The 20,486-nt window shown below is 41.8% G+C and overlaps 1 protein-coding gene across 2 annotated transcripts in view; it reads left to right on the forward strand.

Moving 5' to 3' along the window:
* The window catches only part of TM9SF3 (transmembrane 9 superfamily member 3), an 82,434-nt gene that overhangs the window by 36,863 nt on the left and 25,085 nt on the right, over nt 1-20,486 (forward strand). For both annotated transcript variants that reach the window (XM_037903415.2, XM_037903416.2), the window contains exons 5-9: nt 562-639; nt 2,995-3,126; nt 4,132-4,298; nt 11,420-11,514; nt 15,109-15,239. In XM_037903415.2, the coding sequence (XP_037759343.1) occupies nt 562-639; nt 2,995-3,126; nt 4,132-4,298; nt 11,420-11,514; nt 15,109-15,239 (603 nt within the window). The remainder of the gene's footprint in view (nt 1-561; nt 640-2,994; nt 3,127-4,131; nt 4,299-11,419; nt 11,515-15,108; nt 15,240-20,486) is intronic.

A 20,486-nucleotide genomic window follows, 5' to 3' on the forward strand; every position in this document is an offset into this window, starting at 1 on the left:
AGCCGATTTCAAAACAATGAGAAGAGTGGCCATTTGACTTCAGGGGATTATGGGATGTTTCTGGAGGCCAGTCATAGCGCAGTAATGCAACAGCTCATCCACACTGAGGCCCGGGCTGGGTGCAGCAAGCTTTATGCCTCACATGGAGGTGGATTACCAAGAGCGCTCCAGCTGCAGAGTCCAGGCGCTCTAAGTGCCCTGCCAGTGTGGACACCTCAGGAGTTAGGGTGCCCGGGGCTGCTTTAATGCGCTCTAACTTGCAAGTCTAGCTAAGCCCTTAGACTAATCTTCTTCTTTGTTCCTAGATGTGCTTTCTCAGCTGAGGGTTGGAGTAGTTTTGCAGGGCAGCATGGTGAAGTATGCATTGCTGTTGCTTATGCTCTCCCTGTTCTGTAGATTTCAGTCTTTAGGGGCTGTCAGCCAAGCTCCTTTTAATTTATCTCCTAAATTCATTTTTAAACTGAAGAAAAAAATCTGATATGGACAGTTTCTAAATCCCTGTGGCTTTATGGCTGAGCAAGTGTTGTGGGCTTTTCAAGTGTAAATCTTTTCTCTCTCCAGGTGAAATGGAAAAAATCAGATGTGAAGTTTGAAGATCGGTTTGACAAGTACCTGGACCCATCTTTCTTTCAACACAGAGTATGTAGTTCTAAAACAGCCATACAAAACTTCCTTTGAAATGTACTCTGGTTCAGAAAGGCCAGTGGAACAGTTCTCCACGCTGCTCCAATTGCTTGTGTTGTAGTGATAAAGGAGAGGTAAAATGTTTTGGAGGTGGCTTTGTCCCTTTTGAGAAGGGGGCAGATAAAATACTTAAAAATGTAAAAATGGCTCAATCCAGTTGATTTTATTTTTAACATGAGGTAACTTGTGGAATAGCACTCTTCATGGAAAACTTTTCTCTGCAGCACCCGGTAAGTTAAGAAGGCAGCATGTATGAATTCTTATGAACAGTTACTCAAGTGGAACAGATGCCAAAGATTCAGTAGGGAGCGCACATTGTGCTGCTTCATGAGAAAATGCTGTATAGAGGCTTTCTGACCACTTCAGTCTATCTGAAACTGTCCCAGAAGCCTTCTTACTCTGCTCCCCTGCTATACTTATGTCCCATCCCCCTTCCTAGCAGAGTACTGTAAACAATTGTTCCAACTTGATATGTCCTAAGCAGCATTGATGTTATGCTCACAACAGAAGAAAGTAAATGGTGCTGAATCAGTATCGCTGTTGACCTATCAGTTGCCCACTCTATTTACTGGCTGTGTTTTTGTTTTGAATTGGGGGGAAAAAAAAACAATCCTTTTGATTTAGACAGGTAAGCTGCACTTTTCATTGAAGCAGACAGGCAGCGGCTTAAGTTATGGTATTGAATTCTCTTAAAGCCTTTCATTGCCATTGTCCCATTTGGGATTTCAGGGTGGAGTTGGAGTAGAATTCGGATGGGATTTTTAAAGATCAGTGGCTTACTGACTGCTGTGGCAATCGTCCTCTGCCTCTTTCCCACTTTGTATGAACTTGTGAAATGATTGCAGCAATATGGAAATATTAATAACTGAAAATCTCCAGTGTCACTTTGAGAATAAGGCAAAATGGATCTTCTTTCCCATGTTAATAATGAGAAAAGTTAATGGACCGTGGAACAGTTTCACACACTGCTGAAAGTACTAACAGCACAGTGAACAGATATGGGGGAAGTATACATTTTTTCATGCTAAATCCTGATTTATTTTTCTGGGGTAGAGAATTAGCCAGTGCTAGAACAAGAGATGAGCTCAAACTGAAGTCCCTGGTCTCTGGGGAAGTTCATATCTTGATCTGAACTTGGGGTGGGCACATGTCTGGTTAAAACTACTTATAAGCACTCTGTACATAGCTCTTCTCCTGGTAAGGTAGATGTTAGTTACTGGCTGATTGTCATGTGTTTTTCAATTTTGAACAGGGGGATGTATGTTGAGCCCCTTAAAATATGACGTTGCTTTTCAAATTATAAATTTTTCCAGGGAGTGTTGTTATGATTTTAAAGCAGTCCCTGCAATACTAAATTCCAGCATTGGTAGCAGCTATAACAAATGTCATATCTGGGTTGTGTGTGGTTTTTTTTGGTGGTGCTTTTGAGGTAGGTTAGAATTATTCAGCATTGGAAGTGTATTTTAAATAAATTAAATGTTAGTTACTCCCAGAACTAATAACTTTCATTGTACATTGTGCCACACTTTTGACCTGACCTACAAACTAGTTTGCCACGATGTCATCTCATTTACTAATAGCTGTAGGAATGTTTCCCATGGTCAAGCTCAACTTTTTCCTTAGGTCTTGCAAAATTCAGTCCCATTCAGATTACTGTTCCTAGTCTGATGTGTGACACTGCAGCATGAGTTATGCTGGTAATGTTTTTTATAATAGAATCATCCTGGAGAGGAGAGGTAGCAGACAGGTAAATAGCATGACCTGACGAAGAGCGCTGTGTTAGTTTGAAAGCTGCTCTCTCACCAACAAAAGTTGGTCCAATAAAATATATGACCTCACCCATTTTGTCTCAAGTAAATAGCATGTTGTTCTTTGGTGTGGTTTTGCAGCATTGATTGCTTTGTCTCAGATGGAAACAAAATATTGCAGCTGCAACTGTGGTATAGCTTAAAACGGTTAATGTTACCTGACCCGTCTGCTAGTCAAATAGGATGGCTCTAGGTTGCAGTAAGGTGCCTATTGGGATTTCAGATCAGAATGGGAATCTTCTGCACTGAATGCCTTTGGTCTTAAAAAGGAAAATGTTGAGGTTTAACTATTAATGTTCTGTAGCAGCTTAGTTTGACTAATGGACACATTCAACGTGTTACGGAAGATGATGAAAACTTCAAAATTTTGCAAGCTATATTTAATAGGATTCGTGCAAGCTTTAGATAATTCATTGCTACTTAGCACAATAGTTTGTACTGATTCTTATTGGGCACTAATATGTACCTACAGTACTTAAAATTGAGTCTTTTTTTCTTGTAGATTCACTGGTTTTCAATTTTCAATTCCTTCATGATGGTCATCTTTCTGGTGGGTTTAGTGTCTATGATATTAATGAGAACATTACGAAAAGATTATGCACGATATAGCAAAGAAGAAGAAATGGATGATATGGTAAGACTTGCACTAAGTTCTTAGAAATTTTAGTAAGACATATTGCTTTTTCTGTTGTTGATTTCATTGAGCTTATGAATAGTTTCCATAACCAAAATAGAAAATAAATTGAAATTTGTGGAGAAAATTTGTCTAGGAAGTGGTCAGGGAATTCTCTCCAGGAAGAGAGTGGCTTTCAGATTTCCCAACCAGAGCAACATAATTTCCTGTTACAAGGTTGCTGGCTTCTGAGGACTGAATTAGGAAACTTAAAGCTGTTGGGACAGACTGCACAGAGGATTGGTGATGAGACAGTAGCCTTTCACTCCTAGGTTGCAGCTTTGAATTCTGCTTAGGGTTGTAGTAGCTGAGAGTTCATAAATTCTGCTTCTTATTAAATGTTTGGTCTGCCCAGTCCAGGTGGTAGTCACTATTGGTTCACATTACCATGGCTGGCACTAACTGGCACATTCCTGTGTAGAGGGGCCAAAAACTGACTGGGTATGGAAACTGAGGTCCCCTCCGGCCCTGCAAGAGCTGGTCCCTCCAACTCATGTGTGAGGCACGTTGGTAGAGCATTGTAGAAAAAAATGCATTACCATGACTCATGATATATCCTTTTTTGTGGATAAGTTGGGCTTCAGTCTCCAGAGCTTTCAAGCAGCCATCTTCCACAAGTGCCAATTTCACACATGCTATCTTTAATAAAAAAAAAAAAAAAAAAAATTAAAGCAAAAAAAAAATCCTCCCTATTGTCCCCTGTGCTTTGGAAGCCTGTGTAAACCCCTAAAGACTGACATTTGTAGGCTGGGGAAGCAAAACCATTCTGAATGGATTTAGCTTTCCACTAGTGACTTTCATTGTGCATTTTATGTTTGTTCTTCATGGAGTATTTGTCCCATAGAATTAATTTATCTAGCTTTAAGGATTCCATTAGGGCAGACTTTAATTCATACCTGGCATCTTGTTTTTCTCACTTATTACTTGGCAATGATATTTATAACTGAACTGTATTTCTATACACAGGACAGAGATCTGGGTGATGAATATGGGTGGAAACAGGTCCATGGCGATGTTTTTAGACCGTCCAGTCATCCTTTAATATTTTCATCGCTTATTGGCTCTGGTTGCCAAATCTTTGCAGTTTCTTTCATAGTTATCATTGTTGCAATGATAGAGGATTTATACACAGAGTAAGTATATTAATGAAGTACCTCCCTCTTTGACATCTGAAAGTTTTTGAGACTTTTTGTAAAAATGAAACTGGTTATGAATTCTGTGTACAGTTTCACTTGAAACCTAAAACAGTGTTTTGTCCTAAAGTTCAAAGGTGACTAGCAAATTTTTTTTAAATTGATTTTGTTGCTACTATATGACTTAACAAAGAAAGTCTGAAAAGCTTTTATTTTTTTTTCTCATTGCTTGTTTTTATCTTACAAGTATCAAAATTAAGTCTGGTGTTCCCTGGTTTTACTAGTGGACTTTGTGGGAGGTAAAAAGTCTCAGGATATTTTTTGAGATCACACATTTAACTGAAGTGAGATGCTGAATCTTTAAGGAAGTATTTTTTATTTATTACTTGGGCTGTACTTCTGTAGAGATTTACACATGTGCTTAACTTTACATGCTGTGAGCAGTGCCTTTGACTTCAGTGGGACTATTCACATTACATAAAGTCAAGCACATGCATAAGTCTCCACAGAATTGGCGACTTTGGCTCTAAGTTTCTTGGGGTAGAGAGTCTTTTCAGTTTTGTGTGTGCAATACCTAGAACAGTACAGTCCTGACTGGAGTCTGTACCAATATTTAGGAATTGGCGTTAAATACTCATCTAAAACATAAAAACGAGGACCAGCTTAAATTAAACTCACTGTTGCGTAGCTATCACCTTGACCACGTTGCTTGGGGGGATGGCTGTCTCTTCCCCAACCCTTTATCTGTTTGCCTTTTTAGATTGTGACCACTGGGACCTGGACTAGCTTTCTCTGTTTTGGGAAGCAGTTACTATATTTTGTGTGCTGCAACAACAGAAGCAATTTTACCAACTATTAGCAAGTTTTTTAAAGAGTGACTAAACTTTCTCCCTCTCAGTTCAGCTTTATTCCCAGTTGCAGGTCATCTGTAACTATCTGTATTTGCCACTAGAGGGAACCCAGCTTCTGAATTTAGCTGCCTTATTTTCACTTGTCCTGAAACACTTTTAAAATGCTGTTGCCTAGTGTGCTTTTCTTGGTTTTACAGTGATTGTCCCCACGATGCGGATAGCTGAAAATTAAATACAATTCTAAGTGTTTTAGAATGCCAGCATTTTTTGGACGGGACCACGACTACTTTCACTTTTGGAATGTTTGCACATTGTGGTGCTACTAGAAACTCACACTAATAGTGATATCTGATGCATGTAAAACATGTGAGGGGGAAAAGACTGAACTCATGTACTTGCATATGCTTACCTGTCCTCTTCCGTGCAGGTGCTCCATGCACAATGAGGTAGTGGTCTGGCTCTCAGAGCACAACTGAGCATTTACTAAGCTCTGATCCAAAAATGGACCTGTAGTAGGAAAATGGTGTGAGCTGAAAAGTGTGACATACCATACTACTATAAACTGAGTGATCATTTTACGTACTCTGCAGTGCCATAAAATGCCCCGTAAAGCCTCTTGGGGCACTCACCATTTTTCACCTGAGAACAAGTGGTTGGCATTTGGTCACATCAGCTGTTAATATTGGATTGTGTTGCAGGAAAGCTGTAGTATTAGGGCTCTTCTGGAATATAAGTAAAAATAGTGGATACGAAATATCTGCACGGCATTTCAAATTAGAATTCATTGAATGCGTTGGAGTTATTCTGGATTACAGTAACATCGCTTGAAGCAGAATTTGGGCCTGTAATTTTACATAGTCATCTTTACTTGAACCAATTTAAAAGCCAACTATCACAATTGGCATCTGTTAACCAATTTTAAAACAGAAACATGGGACTTACTTTTAAGAATCAAGTAGGCTCTCATGTAGGTTAACACTGACTTTTTTTTTAATGCCGCAGGTATATTTACTTAATTTCAGACCACCACCAAACAGTAGTGAGAGTTTCCAACAGAATGACTCTGACAATACAGTGGTCTGGCTGAAATTCTGCTGTTGGTTACCACCTCAGCATGGTCAGCTTTTGTTGGAGGAAACATTGTTCTATTAATGAGCAGTGCTCGAGTCTCCTTTTGTTACAACCCGGTTAAGGAAATTGTTCTGGGCCTGCCTTTTGTGGCTTAGTGTCAGAGCCTGCTTTGCCCTTAAATGATCAAAGGATGGACCAAAACAAGTATGGTTCTATATTTGTTATATTGATGAGAGGATGCCTTGAAAAGCCACTGAACTCTTCTGCTTCAATTTGATACCTTCACTCTGAAGGTGAGCTCCCAGTGCAATGCTGTGGCCATAAGGGCTAATATGATGATCCTTGGATGCATAAACAAGGGAATCTTGAGTAGGAGTGGAGAGGTTATATTAGCTCTGTATGGTACAGGTGTGACTGCTACTGTAATACTGCATGTCCAATTGTGATGGCTTCAGTTCAAGAAGAATGTTGGTAAATTGCAGAGGATTCAGAGAAGAGCCACAAGCATTGTTAAAGGACTGGAAAACATGCCTTATAGTGATAGACTCAAGGAGCCCAGTCTATTTAGTTTAATGAAGAGAAGGTGAAGGTGTGACTTGATCAGTCTGTAGGTGCCTACATGGTCAGCAGAAATTGGGCAGAGGACTCTTCAGTCTAGCACACAAAGGTATAACCAGATCCAATGGCTGGACTTTAAAGCTAGACAAATTCAGATTGGATATAGGATGCAATTTTTAACAGCGTGGGTAATCAACCATTAGAATGATTTTCCAAGGTTCATTGTGAATTTTCCATCCCTGGCAAATTTTAAATCAAGATTAGATGTTTTTCTGAAAGATGTGCTCTAGTTCAAACAGGAATTAATAGCAGGTCAAACTCGATCACAATGGTCCCTTTCGTGGAACCATCTGAGAGCCTTGTTGTCTGCCTAATGGAGTTTTAATACAGCATTTGCAATTTTTGAATGTTTTTTCCATAGTGTTCTCTAAGAGTTATTTATTTTCCATTTATAAATTATTGGATTCTAATAGATGGCAGGAGTATCACATATTTAGGACTTGTGAAAACCAGTTTGCAAATGTACACTAGGTGACTCTTCTTAATACTAGTTTTAATGTTTTGCTAACAGTAGTTCTTCAGGTAGTGTCCCGATGGGTGCTCCACATCAGGATGCGCTCAAGCCTGTGTATTCTTCATCGGAGATTTTTGTTAGCAGTGTCTGCAGCTCTGTGCTTGCACCCTAGATATCCTTGTGCTCCAGTACAAGGATATATGGAGTGGGGGTAGACCTACTGCCACTCCACTCCCTTCTCAACCACCAGCAGCTCGAAATGGAGTGTCACGGTGTCCATTAGCTAGCCAAGCAGCTTGCTGTCTCTCTTTATCTCTTTTTCCTTTAGGTATCTTTAAATTTTTTTTTTGTTTTGCCATTTAGCCCAGTTTCTGCCAAGTGGGGGTACTTTTCTCCCCAGTTCTTCTTTGTGTGCCCGATCTGGGCTTTTTGTCCTTGGGCCTTGATCTGTGGCCTTGAGCCTGGGTTATGCCCGGGATTCAAACCCTGCCAGACCTGCCATAGGTCTTTTTCCCACAGCAAGAGACATTCAAGCTGCTTCTGCTGCCTGTGAGAGACTCACCTCCCATCCAAATGTAAGATCTGCTAGTCACCCCCCTGTACTTTGGATCCAGTTGCTCAGAACCCTGGTAACAGTCTCTGCTATGGTAGTAATCAGAGGTCCTGGGGGTCCTTTACAACCACTCAGACCCTCAAAGAAGAAAAGACCCAATTCTCCAGAACTGGATAAGGATACGGGCAGTCACCCTACTGGTCTGGGTCTCAGGAAATCTCACATCCTGATATGGGTGCCACTGAAGCTCTTATCCCCTCTGGTATCCAGACCATGGCACCAGCTAAGAAGACTGCACTGTATACCAAGAAGCAGTCAGATAGACAACCTACAGCAACACTGGCATTAGCACCAGAGTCAGTGCCTTCCAAACACAAGGACGCAGAGCCAAGCCAAAATTTGTTTTCAGTACCATTTTCTGCATCCAGCCAAGAAGGAGGTACTGACAGTGTGTCAACACTGTCTCCAGTACATCCTGACATACTAACTTCTGAGGACCCCTATCCAAAGTCCCTGGTATCATTCAGGCTCCTATTTCATGAGGACTTTTTAATTCTGGAAGAGCCTGAATCACCATTGCTGAGGGTTATGGAGATGCTTTGTCAGTACCAACTCATCTCCTGGAGCCTACTTGCCCTCCGATCCTACTGTGTTCAACAGTGACTTGTCCTCTGCTACCCACACACTCACCAGTTCCACATAAACTCTTCGAGAGTACCAAGACACGTTTCCAGCGAGTATCGACACATCCTCTGGCACTGTCTCACCATCCAATTAAGCATTGACCTCTGGTATTCATGAAGTTACAGGACCCTTTCTGGCCCCATATCGGCTCGGCCCCTTGCACCTCCAATGGACACGTGGGATGATACCTCATCCAGTTCTGAGGTGTCTACATAAGGGTCCTCCACCTTCCCTCCAGCCTCCCTCCCTCCCTCCCTTGTGGTGTACATCCTAAGGAGGAATCTCTCATGAGGAGATAGACCCACCAACCTTGGGCTCCTAACACCTTCTCTTATGCCCCACAACAGTGTGGTTATGGATCCCATGGGCCCCTTATGACAGCCAGTTCTGCAGGGTCCCATCTTGTAAAAGGGCATGCCAGGAACAACAGCACTATCCTTGTGTCCTGCTCCAAAGGAGTACCTTGCAAAGGAGCAGGAGCCAGTGAGGAGGAAGAAACATAACCTTTGCATAAATCCTCCTGCTCACCAGGTGAAGGTGTCATGCCTCCTCCACCTGCTGGCATTTCCAGATCAACTGCGAGTGGAAACTCAACAATGAGGGTTTCAGAGAGAGTTGTCTTTACTTGGGGTCATCCAGAGGGAGATCTCTGACAACAGTTCTGCTTAGGGGGAAGGCTGCAACTCTATGGATGATTCCTTGGCCTTATATATTGCTAAACACTTATCTCCTTATGCCTTTAATGTTCGAGGTGCTAAACAAATTGAAACAGGAGAAATTATTAGCCATCCTCATAGCACAGTTGTAGCTGAGACAGGTGGTGTTCCCAGGCATGGTTTGCATGCCTCTGTAACTGCCTCACCATCTTCCCATGACAGCGAAATGTCTTCACCCAAGAGTTGAGATCCATCACCCTCCCCAATCTCCTTATGGTTCAGCTCAAGATGTGGGTGCCAGATAGTTCTCTGGTATAGAAAAAGCTTGCTCTCCAGAGGTACAAACAATCCAGCATAATTGTAGAAAACCATGACAAGGAAAACTTATCTACAGAGGTGGAAATTCACCTAGTCTGGAAGCAGCCTCCAATCTGTACCTCCGCTCAAGTCCTGTCTGTCATACATTCTTGGGTACCTGCTGACCTTAAAAACCAGAGGCTTATTGCTGAGCTCCATTAAGGTTCACCTAGCTGCCACCACAGCTTTTCAACCCCCATCAAGGAGTTTTCAGTCTTCACTCACCCAATCACTACGAGCTATATCAAATGCCTGTTGAACCTCTTCCGTCCTGTCAAGGAGGCAACTGCACTGTGGGACCTCAGCTTTGTCATCAGTGTGCTGAGGAAACCCCCATTTGGAACTGGGGAATTGTTCCCTCCTCCATTTGTCCCTCAAGACCACTTCCTGACAGCCATCACCTCGGCCAGGAGGGTAGGGGAGCTTTGAGTCCTCACAGCTGACCCACCATACGTGGTGTTCTATCATGATCAGGTGATGCTACATCCACACCCTTGCTTCCTACCTAAAGTTTCTTCAGACTTCCACATTAATCAAGAGATTCACCTACTGGTGATTTATCCCAAGCCTCACTCTTTAAGAGAAGAAATGAGCCTCCATTCTCTGGACATAAGAGCTCTTGCCATTTACCTCAACAGGACTAGGCTCTTTGGGGCTCCCCATAGCTTTTCATCTCAATTGCAGAATGAAACAAAGGACATCCAGTTTCCACCCCAAGACTGTCCAAATGGGTTGCAGAATGCATCTTAACTTGTTGTGAAGCCTCAGGGGTTCTCCCCTCTGCAAGTGTGATTAGCTATTTCACCAGGGCTCAATCTACCACTGTAGCCCTACTGAAAAACATACTTGTCTCAGACATCTGCAGGGCAGCCACCTGGTCTTTTGTTCATGCTTTTTCCTAGCAGTATGCCCAATGCTCTGGTACCGGCTTCCAGAGCTGATGCGACTTTCATGAACGCTGTTGTATGGTCCATACCAGTTCTGCAGCCTTGGCATCCTTCTCTGTAGCTGGCGCTGCTGCTCAAGTATCTCCTGATTTGGAGCACCCATAGGGACAATCCTTGGAGAAGGAGAGGTTACTTATCTTGCACAGTAATTGGAGTTCTTAAAGATGTGTGTTTCTGTGGGTGCTCCGCTACCTGCCCTATTTCCCTCTCTGCCTTGGAGTCTGCTGGATTTCCGTGGCTGAGAAGGAATTGAAGTGGCGATGGGCCAACGCTCCCCTATAGCCGTGTACTAGAGCACGAGGCTATCAAGAGTACAACTCTGGACCCTCAGACACTGCTGTTGAAAATCTCTGATCCAAAGTTTGCACAAATCAGGACATGGAGTACCCATAGGGACACACCTCAAAGAAATCCAGTTACTGTCCAAGGTAAGTAATTCTCCTTCCCCTTTACTGCAGATATGTCAGAAGTTAATTTAAGTGCTCCCAGTAAGCACTGACGCTAGAAATGTTTTGAGCAATATGCTGTATTGATACAATGGCTACACGTGTGTGTTATATAGTTCGGTTCTTGTAATACAGGGCTTATAAAAAATCAAAACACTTTGGTCAAAGGTGATACTTTCTGCCTTTATTTCTAGTGGAATTAAGCATATCGGGGAGGAGAGGGGGGAACACTGTATTAATTTTAGTTGTTTTAGCCTGGTTAAATGAGGCTGATGAGCAGCTTTGAATGGAAACAGTTATTTTCACTGTAAATAGTAAACTTTAGACACATTTCATTGATCAGTTTTACTTCTGCACTAGCTAAAAATAGCAGTTATATTTCTTCCGATGACTATGCCTGTTTTACTGTGAATATTTTGCTGTAATATAAATTGAGTTTTTGCATTTCTATTGGCATTACAAAAAAAAAGTCTTTTTATTTTAGGCGAGGATCAATGCTTAGCACAGCTATATTTGTTTATGCTGCAACATCCCCAGTGAATGGATATTTTGGAGGAAGCCTTTATGCTAGACAAGGAGGTAACTTGTTTTTAAATGTCAGCATTTTTATCATACTATTTTATATAGCAGGTTTATTCTGTTTCCTGTTATAAACAGCACAAACATGCATGGTCTTTTACAGGTGGTGTTTAGGTAGTTAATGAAGTCACATGAAATCCATAGTTTTTAATCAATACAAGAGATTTTGAATCTAAACGATGCTTCATTCCCTGTTCATTCTTGGTTGCATGCCCTGTATTAAAGCTTGCTAAAACCTTGGTAGTATCTATTTAAATCAGTAAGGAATATAAGGATGTTAACTGTGGTAGCCTGGTCAAATTCCAACTTGAGTAATTACATTCTGCCTGTTGAATACCCCCTATGGTACCAAATGGATAGGTTAGCCTCCTGTTCCTGTGTGCTGTTAAACAGCTTATGTGTTCTACCCCTGAGTTGGCCTTTAGTGGTTGAAGTGATCCCTGTTATCACTTTACCTTCTCCATAGGGACCTTGAGGCTTAATGTTTACCAAGAGTGAATGGAAGGTGCTATAGAGTTGCACAGTATTATTTACTGCATTTGTGCCATTCTTTATGGTATGAAGAATAATCTTCCTGGAATCTTAGCAAAACATTCATTCCATTTAGAATCATAGAATATCAGGGTTGGAAGGGACCTCAGGAGGTCATCTAGTCCAACCTCCTGCTCAAAGCAGGACCAATCCCCAACTAAATCATCCCCGCCAGAGCTTTGTCAAGCCTGACCTTAAAAACTTCTAAGGAAGGAGATTCCACCACCTCCCTAGGTAATGCATTCCAGTGTTTCACCACCCTCCTAGTGAAAAAGTTTTTCCTAATATCCAACCTTAACCTCCCCCACTGCAACTTGAGACCGTTACTCCTCGTTCTGTCATCTGCTACCACTGAGAACAGTCTAGATCCATCCTCTTTGGAACTCCCTTTCAGGTAGTTGAAAGCAGCTATCAAATCCCCCCTCATTCTTCTCTTCCGCAGACTAAACAATCCCAGTTTCCACAGCCTCTCCTCATGAGTCATGTGTTCCAGTCCCCTAATCATTTTTGTTGCCCTCTGCTGGACGTTTTCCAATTTATCCACATCCTTCTTGTAGTGTGGGGCCCAAAACTGGACACAGTACTCCAGATGAGGCCTCACCAATGTCGAATAAAGGGGAACGATCATGTCCCTCAGTCTGCTGGCAGTGCCCCTACTTATACAGCCCAAAATGCCATTGGCTCTGCTTGGCAACAAGGGCACACTGTTGACTCGTATCCAGCTTCTCGTCCACTGTAACCCCTAGGTCCTTTTTTGCAGAACTGCTGCCTAGCCATTCGGTCCCTAGTCTGTAGCGGTGCATGGGATTCTTCCGTCCTAAGTGCAGGACTCTGCACTTGTCCTTGTTGAACCTCATCAGATTTCTTTTGGCCCAGTCCTCCAATTTGTCTAGGTCCCTCTGTATCCTATCCCTACCCTCCAGCGTATCTACCTCTCCTCCCAGTTTAGTGTCATCTGCAAACTTGCTGAGGGTGCAATCCACACCATCCTCCAGATCATTAATGAAGATATTGAACAAAACCGGCCCGAGGACCAACATTGGGGCACTCCAATTGATACTGGCTGCCAACTAGACATGGAACCTTTGATCACTACCCATTGAGCCTGACAATCTAGCCAGCTTTCTATCCACCTTATAGTCCATTCATCCAGCCCATACTACTTTAACTTGTTGGCAAGAATACCGTGGGAGACCGTGTCAAAAGCTTTGCTAAAGTCAAGGAACAACACGTCCACTGCTTTCCCCTCATCCACAGAGCCAGTGATCTCGTCATAGAAGGCAATTAGATTAGTCAGGCATGACTTGCCCTTGTTGAATCCATGCTGACTGTTCCTGATCACATTTATTCAGCTTGTAATCAGTTTGTACTCCATCAAATGCAAAAGTGAATATTGGTAGACAGCAAAAGCCCAACTTTACCTATCTGCAGCCTTCTCCTTATAGCCCCACCAGTGCTTCTGAGTTCTGACCTGCAGTGCCGCTGCCATTCCTCCAGCCTCCCCCTTCTCCTGTGCTGCATTAAGAGAATAGTTAATATTTATTTTTATTCTATTAAACATTAAGAAAATTGGTTTTGATGAATTTTTAAAACAGAAGCTTGTATAATTTTAGCAAGAAATGCTGATCAGTGCTTAGTTTTCTACAGCATCAATCTCCCTGCTATCTGAGAGCTTGGAAAGGTCATAAATGTCTAAGGTTTGGTCTGCATTCAGTTTTTCTACCAATTTAATGACATCTGTAGAAAACCAGATCAGTTTTACCAGCATAGGGGTGTTATGCCTGTATCTCCAACACAAGCTATATTACTGCAAAGCCCCATACTAGAAGGTTGCATTAATTTTATATCTGCTTTTTACAGATCTGGCTAAATTGGTTACAAAAACTGTAGGCAAGCCCTAAAATGCTTTTGATGCTCCTGCACAATGGAAGTTTGTAGTCCATATGCAATTCTCGAAACCATATGTTGGTTTCCTTGCTTCATTCTATTCAGTAAGCTGTACAGATGCATCCAGACACTGAGTGTTTAAATAAAATTAGCACAAATTCATAGATTAATAGCAGATACAGGAAATTCAGCCAAAACTGGAGTAAGGCAGTCACAGAGAGGTCTTGCACAAGACCACAAAACAAAGGTCTGCAAGATTTCTTGAATACCCAGGCATAGCAGCAAATCCCTTAACATCTGTCTAGATTGTGGAAGACCTTTACCTGTTGACTTGTGTCACTTTTTTGTTGGAGGTGCCTATTACAGTGAATTAAATTTTATAACTGAGTTTATTAAACATGGTATCATTTAACACCAGTAGTGTTAGGTGTTTTACTGAGATACAAAGACATTAGGTAACATTTTCAAGAGCTCTACTCAGTGACAGCAGAAGATGGGGCTTTTAAATCATTGAGGCGCTTTTGAAAATGTTACCCAATATTCCTGTCTTTGAAAAGCCTAGTCTTTAGATATACAGACAGGAGGAGGACAGGGCAATGGAGGGAAGGGAATAATGCTGAGCAATGTGATTAAATAGTGAAGCTAAGCACGTGTCTTAGCTACATTATTGTAGTGTGGTGTTTTGTGTGTTCTAAGTCTTTGTTGAAACATTGCTGCGTTATTGCTGTTATAGCCATAAACCTGCACTGCCGTTCCTGTTGCATTTAACTGGTCACTTAAACATTTTACAACAGAATTGATGCCTATTGATATAAGGAAGCAATTTTATGTGTAAACACCTGTCAGTAGTGTTTCTAAACATTGTTTATTTAACATATAAGCTTTGTTTTACGCATTCTTATTAGCATTTCCCATTGTAGGCTGTTACTCTCCCATGTCCATATTTCCATAAAGAATGGTTATCGTTTGTGAAATCAAAAGGCTTGATTAAAAGTGAAGTACAGTTTAAAAGTTTACCTTTGCTCCTGTGTATGTTAGCTAGTACTCATTTAATTCATTTTGGGGAAAAAAAGGCTAACTACTTACATTCTGGTAAACCTGTGGCAAAAACGAATTTTAATCATAGTGCAGCATGTTTTATCAATTACAAATATGTTTAATGGTTTCTTCCTACAGGAAGGCGATGGATAAAGCAAATGTTCATTGGGGCTTTCCTTATTCCAGCGATGGTGTGTGGCACTGCCTTCTTCATTAACTTCATTGCCATCTATTATCATGCTTCGCGGGCTATTCCCTTTGGAACAATGGTGAGTAGTTAATAAAACTTGAAACAGCATAGCAGACCTAGGAAAATTTAGCTTCTAAACTGGGAGAGCTTGTAGTCTGTGTGTCCCATCACCTCAAAGTGGAAAAATGAAGTTCAGGTACTGAGATTCCAAAGATCTGTGTCTCAAGTTTGATAAATAATAGAGAAAATCCACATGTTTGTGTTACAGTAGTTTAGAAAACTGCTGTTCTTGCAATAACACTTAACTTGAAATATAATATAATAGTTGCAATTCAGACTAAAGAATCCAGTTCACTGTAGCTGCTAATTGGTAAAAGGGATTTTCTGTTTGTAGTTGAAAATTTTAACAAATCTCAGTAGGATCACATTTTTAATTGCATGGAGCCAGATACATACTCAAGTCCCGTTCACTTTTATTGGGAAGAAACATGGGATTCTAACTTTCTGGGCCTGGGAAAACAAGGACATCCAGAGAATGGGGATGTGAATGCCACTCCATGCTTTTTGGAGTGTGCCTGTTGGTGTCCTTGGGGGAGGAAGGCAATTCTTTTGTCTTAGGGTACGTCTACACTACCCGCCGGATCGGCAGGTAGTGATCGATCTATCAGGGATCAATTTATCATGTCTAGGGTAGACATGATAAATTGATCCCCGATCGCTCTGCCGTCCGACTCCTGTACTCCACCGCGGCGAGAGGCGGAAGCAGAGTCGACAGGGGAGTGGCGGCAGTCGACCCCATGCCGTGAGGACACGAGGTAAGTCAACCTAAAATACGTCCACTCCCCCCGCCACCACCACCCCCACCCCCACCCCCAGTCTAGACCAGGCCTTAGTTTTAGAATGAGCATTGTGAAAGCAGCAGGTCAAGTGATGGTGATGGACAGGATATAAATCATGGCCGGTGGTAGTGGGGTGGATGGATGGATAGGGCTGAACCAATTCCCCATTAATAGCACTCCTCTCAAAACCATTCTGCTGTCGAGTCAAGTAGGGTTGAAGCTTCACTTTGATAATACTTACAACTTAGGACTTTTTGTCCAAGAATCTGAGGCCTGGTCTACGCTGAGGGGTGGGAATCGACCTAAGATACACAACTTCAGCTACGAGAATAGCATAGCTGAAGTGGACGTATCTTAGGTTGACTTACCTCGCGTCCTCGTGGTGCGGGGTCGACTGCCGCCGCTCCCCCGTTGATTCCACTTCCGCCTCTTGCTGCGGTGGAGTACAGGAGTCGACGGCGGAGTGATCGGAGATCGATTTATTGTGTCTACATTTGACACGATAATCAATCCCCGATAAATGGATCACTCCCCGCTGATCTGGCAGGTAGTGTAGACATACCCTTAGTGTTTCTCAAATACTGATTAAATCTAAAAACACTACTGGGAGATAGGCTATAGTAGTATCCCAATTTTAAAGATGCTGTGCCACTTTTATAATTTTCTTCCATATACCCCTTAATGTCCAAAGTTGAGTTTACCTGGATTCAGGGCCCTCAATCATTGCCTCTCATGTCTCTGGCATCTATGGTCTTGTTCCTTTATCTCGCTCCAGCTTGCATATTTTCCAAATACTTGCCTGTTTACTCCCTTTGTTGTTTCTATATATTCTCTCTGTCAACCATGATTAGTGTTTCACTTCACAGGAAAAGTGAAGTGATTTGGCATAATTGCTTCACATGTGAGGAAGCCAGTTGAATGTCATAAACCAGGCTTAATTATGAATTTACTTACCCTTCGAGATGATGTCAAACAGGGAAGTATGAATAGCATCAAGACATTGCTCTTGGTATGGCGCTTGTCTTAATTACCTTAACAGATTCACAGCTGCTGAGTTTGTCTTAAGTGCTCACAAGGTGACCAGTCTTTTTAACAGAAAGTCCATCCCTCCAAATGTGTGGCATTGGTTACCTTGTAAAAAAAGCCCTAGTTATAGCTGAATCCTTGGAATAAAAGTGGGAGATGGTGACCTGTTTATTTCTAAAGACTGATGTAGGCTACTTATAAGCCAAGGTACGACACAAAGCCAGTACAGTTGAAAGCCACTTCTAAGCCATAATGGTTAAGTAAAAGAATCTATACAATCAGATTAGAATTCCCGTAGTGTTTTGACTTGGGGTATGGCTCTCTTCTCATTCCAAAGGCCTCCTTATGGTCCAACTGTGTACTTTTATGTCTTCATTTTTAAAGTTATAAGTTTAAAGATGATTAACCTAAAATCTGATTCATCATAGTGACTTTTCCTCTTGCAAAGGCTTCCCTCAGAACCTTTTTTTAATTTATTTTTAAAAGGAAAGAAAGTTTTTGCACTTACAACCAGCTCTGAAATAACCCTTTGTGATATGTAAGAAAAAGGATTTGGTCGTGGATAGAGTTCATGTTCCAACTGCCAAGGCATAATTATAAATTTGTAAAAGAAAATTTTGGGGAATTTGCAGTATGAAAAATGTCTTCTAATGTTTTAGCATGTGATGCAACAGCAGCTTAGATTTAGACCAGTAGTGGGCAAACTGCGGTCCGTTGGCTGTCGGGTAATCCACTGGCAGGCCATGAGACAGTTTGTTTACATTGACCCTCCGCAGGCAGTGGCCGCAGTTTGCCATTCCCAGCAAGTGGGAGCAGCGGGAAGCTCCGTGGGCTGCAAGGATGTACTTTAAATTGCGTTTTCAAAAATCAGTGTGAAGGTGAAGAATGGAGGTTGCAAAAATTGAAGAATGCGGTTTAAAAGAAGCTGTTCTATTTCCCAATCAACAGGTCTTCAGGAATTTTCCATTGAGGGGGAATATATCAAGTGGCCTATCTAAAATATTAGCAGTAGGGAGAATTGTATCAAAAAATTTAGACTAAGAACCTTAATATCACCTTTAACATGAAGTACTGTGGGTGGGGAGGGATAGCTCAGTGGTTTGAGCATTGGCCTGCTAAACCCAGGGTTGTGAGTTCAATCCTTGAGGGGGCCATTTAGGGATGGGGCAAAAATTGGGGATTGGTTTTGCTTTGAGCAGGGGGTTGGACTAGATGAGCTCCTGAGGTCCCTTCCAACCCTGATATTCTATGATTCTGCTGTACTAGCCATAGGACTTAAAATAATCAATGTAATGTAAAGCTAAACGTGCTTGATTCATTCATTCATTGAACCACTTTCAATCTGAATGTCTTTTTAAGAAGCAAGATTTAGAATTTTAATTTTTGCCATGTCCGTGTTAATCAGTTTATGCTAAAATGGAATATTGTATTGTTTTTTCTGTGCTGAGACAACAGTCATATCCAACACTGTCAGAAAGGTTTACAGCATTGTTCTTTGACATGTTCAAAGAGGCTGTGTTTTACTGCTGAGCAAGCATTCACAATATCACATTTCTCATTCATATTCTGATTTGGAGTTTAGAAATGCTGATGGAAGGGAATTCCACCTGCATTGAAATTTAAGTCTAGTGCTGTTCCACTCATTTTCATTTAAGATCAGGGAAATGTCTGCAAAAGCAATTGAGAATGGGGTCTTCAAGGGTCATGTAATGGGTGTGTAGGGTTCCTTATACACAGAGTGATTTTAATAATCTCTAGGGATTATGAATTGAGTCATAATTACTGAGTGGTGCTAAATCTCCCTTCACTTTGCACTTTTAGTAGGAGTAAATTATGTATTAGAAATGTCACCAGAACAATCAATGATCAAATGAATTTTAATCAGCTAATGGAGTTGATTTGTAGAGGGAAACAGAAGAGAGCTTAGCTTCCTCACAGTAAATACCTGTGCTCTTGTGAGCCCCTCTCTCCTCGTGCAGATGTGGCTTCTCTTGCCTTCCCCAAAGTGGGCAAGCCTCCAAAAGTCTCAAGTGGCAAGCTTGCTCCTCCTTCATGAAATGAGTATCCCTTTTCCCAAACTACAGTAGAGGCGAGAGGTGACACTCCTACTCCATGGTTGTCTTAAATAGTCCCCCTACCTCAAATTGCTTGCTAGGTCTACTCTTCCTTGTTATGTATTGCAAATCTGTAGAAAACATAAATTGGATGATCATGGAAGAACACTGAGTGAAACAGGTTTAGTAAGAAATTGCAAAACTCTTCCATCCAAATCTTGTAGCATAAAGCTCAATTTGTCCCTCCATTTTTGGTGATCTGCCCCAACCCCTGTATCTCCCAGGTAGCACAGTGCCGAAAACAAGAGGTAAAGCCTAGTTATTAGCTGTCTTATATTAGTACCCTGCTATGGCATCTGGATTTTAGGGAGCCCTCACCCAGCTCTCCTGTTCTGAGATTGGCTGAACCTCAATAGCCATTGAAGGGTCCTTGCTTAGAGTTCACTGTAACACTGGTCCACTTTGAATCTCTCAGAGATTCCTCTGCTACCTTGTGCATCAGCCCTGTCTGGAATCTCACAGGAAACTACAGCAACAGGAAGTGGAAAGTTAATAAGATGTCCCCCTATAGCCCTAAGCTAATTTCCCTGGCTGTAGGCCTGGGATTCTATTCTTGACTCGCATGGATATACACATGATCCTTAATCAACAGTAGGGAAAGCCTTGTGTAAGGAGAGGATAAAGTTCTAGGCTCTCTTCCTGGAAAATATTTTTCCATTGCCGTTCCCATCAAAATGAAATAATGAAGCTGACCAATTTTATTCCATCTCCTCAAAGCTTTTAAAAAAGGGTTTAAAGAATCCTTCTAGAGTACTTCTATTAAACCTATGATATGTAAGGAGAGGGATAACGGTCTGATTCCTGGTAGACTCTAAACATGTTTGGAAACTGACAGCCCAGTGTCTAACTCAGGGGTGAGCAAACTTTTTGGCCCGAGGGTCACATCAGGTGGGGAAATTGTATGCAGGACCATGAATGTAGGTCTGGAGCAGGGGGTGTGGTGTACAGAAAGGGGCTCAGGGCAGGGGTTGGGGTGCCGGAGGGGTGCAGCAGGGGGCTCAAGGCAGAGGGCTAGTGGGCTCAGGGCAGGGGGTGCAGGAGGGCTGTAGTTTGCCCTCCCCTGGTCTAACTCTGTTTGTAGCAGTAACAATGGGGGATGTTTTTATTTTTCAATCTTCCTAATTTTTTATTGAACTTTGAGAGGATCTGGGATTCTCTTGATGCTGTAAGATACTTTGACTTATCTTGTAATCTTCCTGTGCGCTCATGCGCCAAACAGTCACATCATATACATGTCTGTTTTTTTATTTTCATGAAAAGACATTGGGTCTGGTCCTTTTCTCTATCTGTGTTACTCTTACATATCTGTTAAAATTATCTTGTGTTAATAAATTTATTTCCTATTGA

This window comes from Chelonia mydas, chromosome 7 (assembly GCF_015237465.2).
Source record: "Chelonia mydas isolate rCheMyd1 chromosome 7, rCheMyd1.pri.v2, whole genome shotgun sequence".
Lineage (NCBI taxonomy): Eukaryota > Metazoa > Chordata > Testudines > Cheloniidae > Chelonia > Chelonia mydas.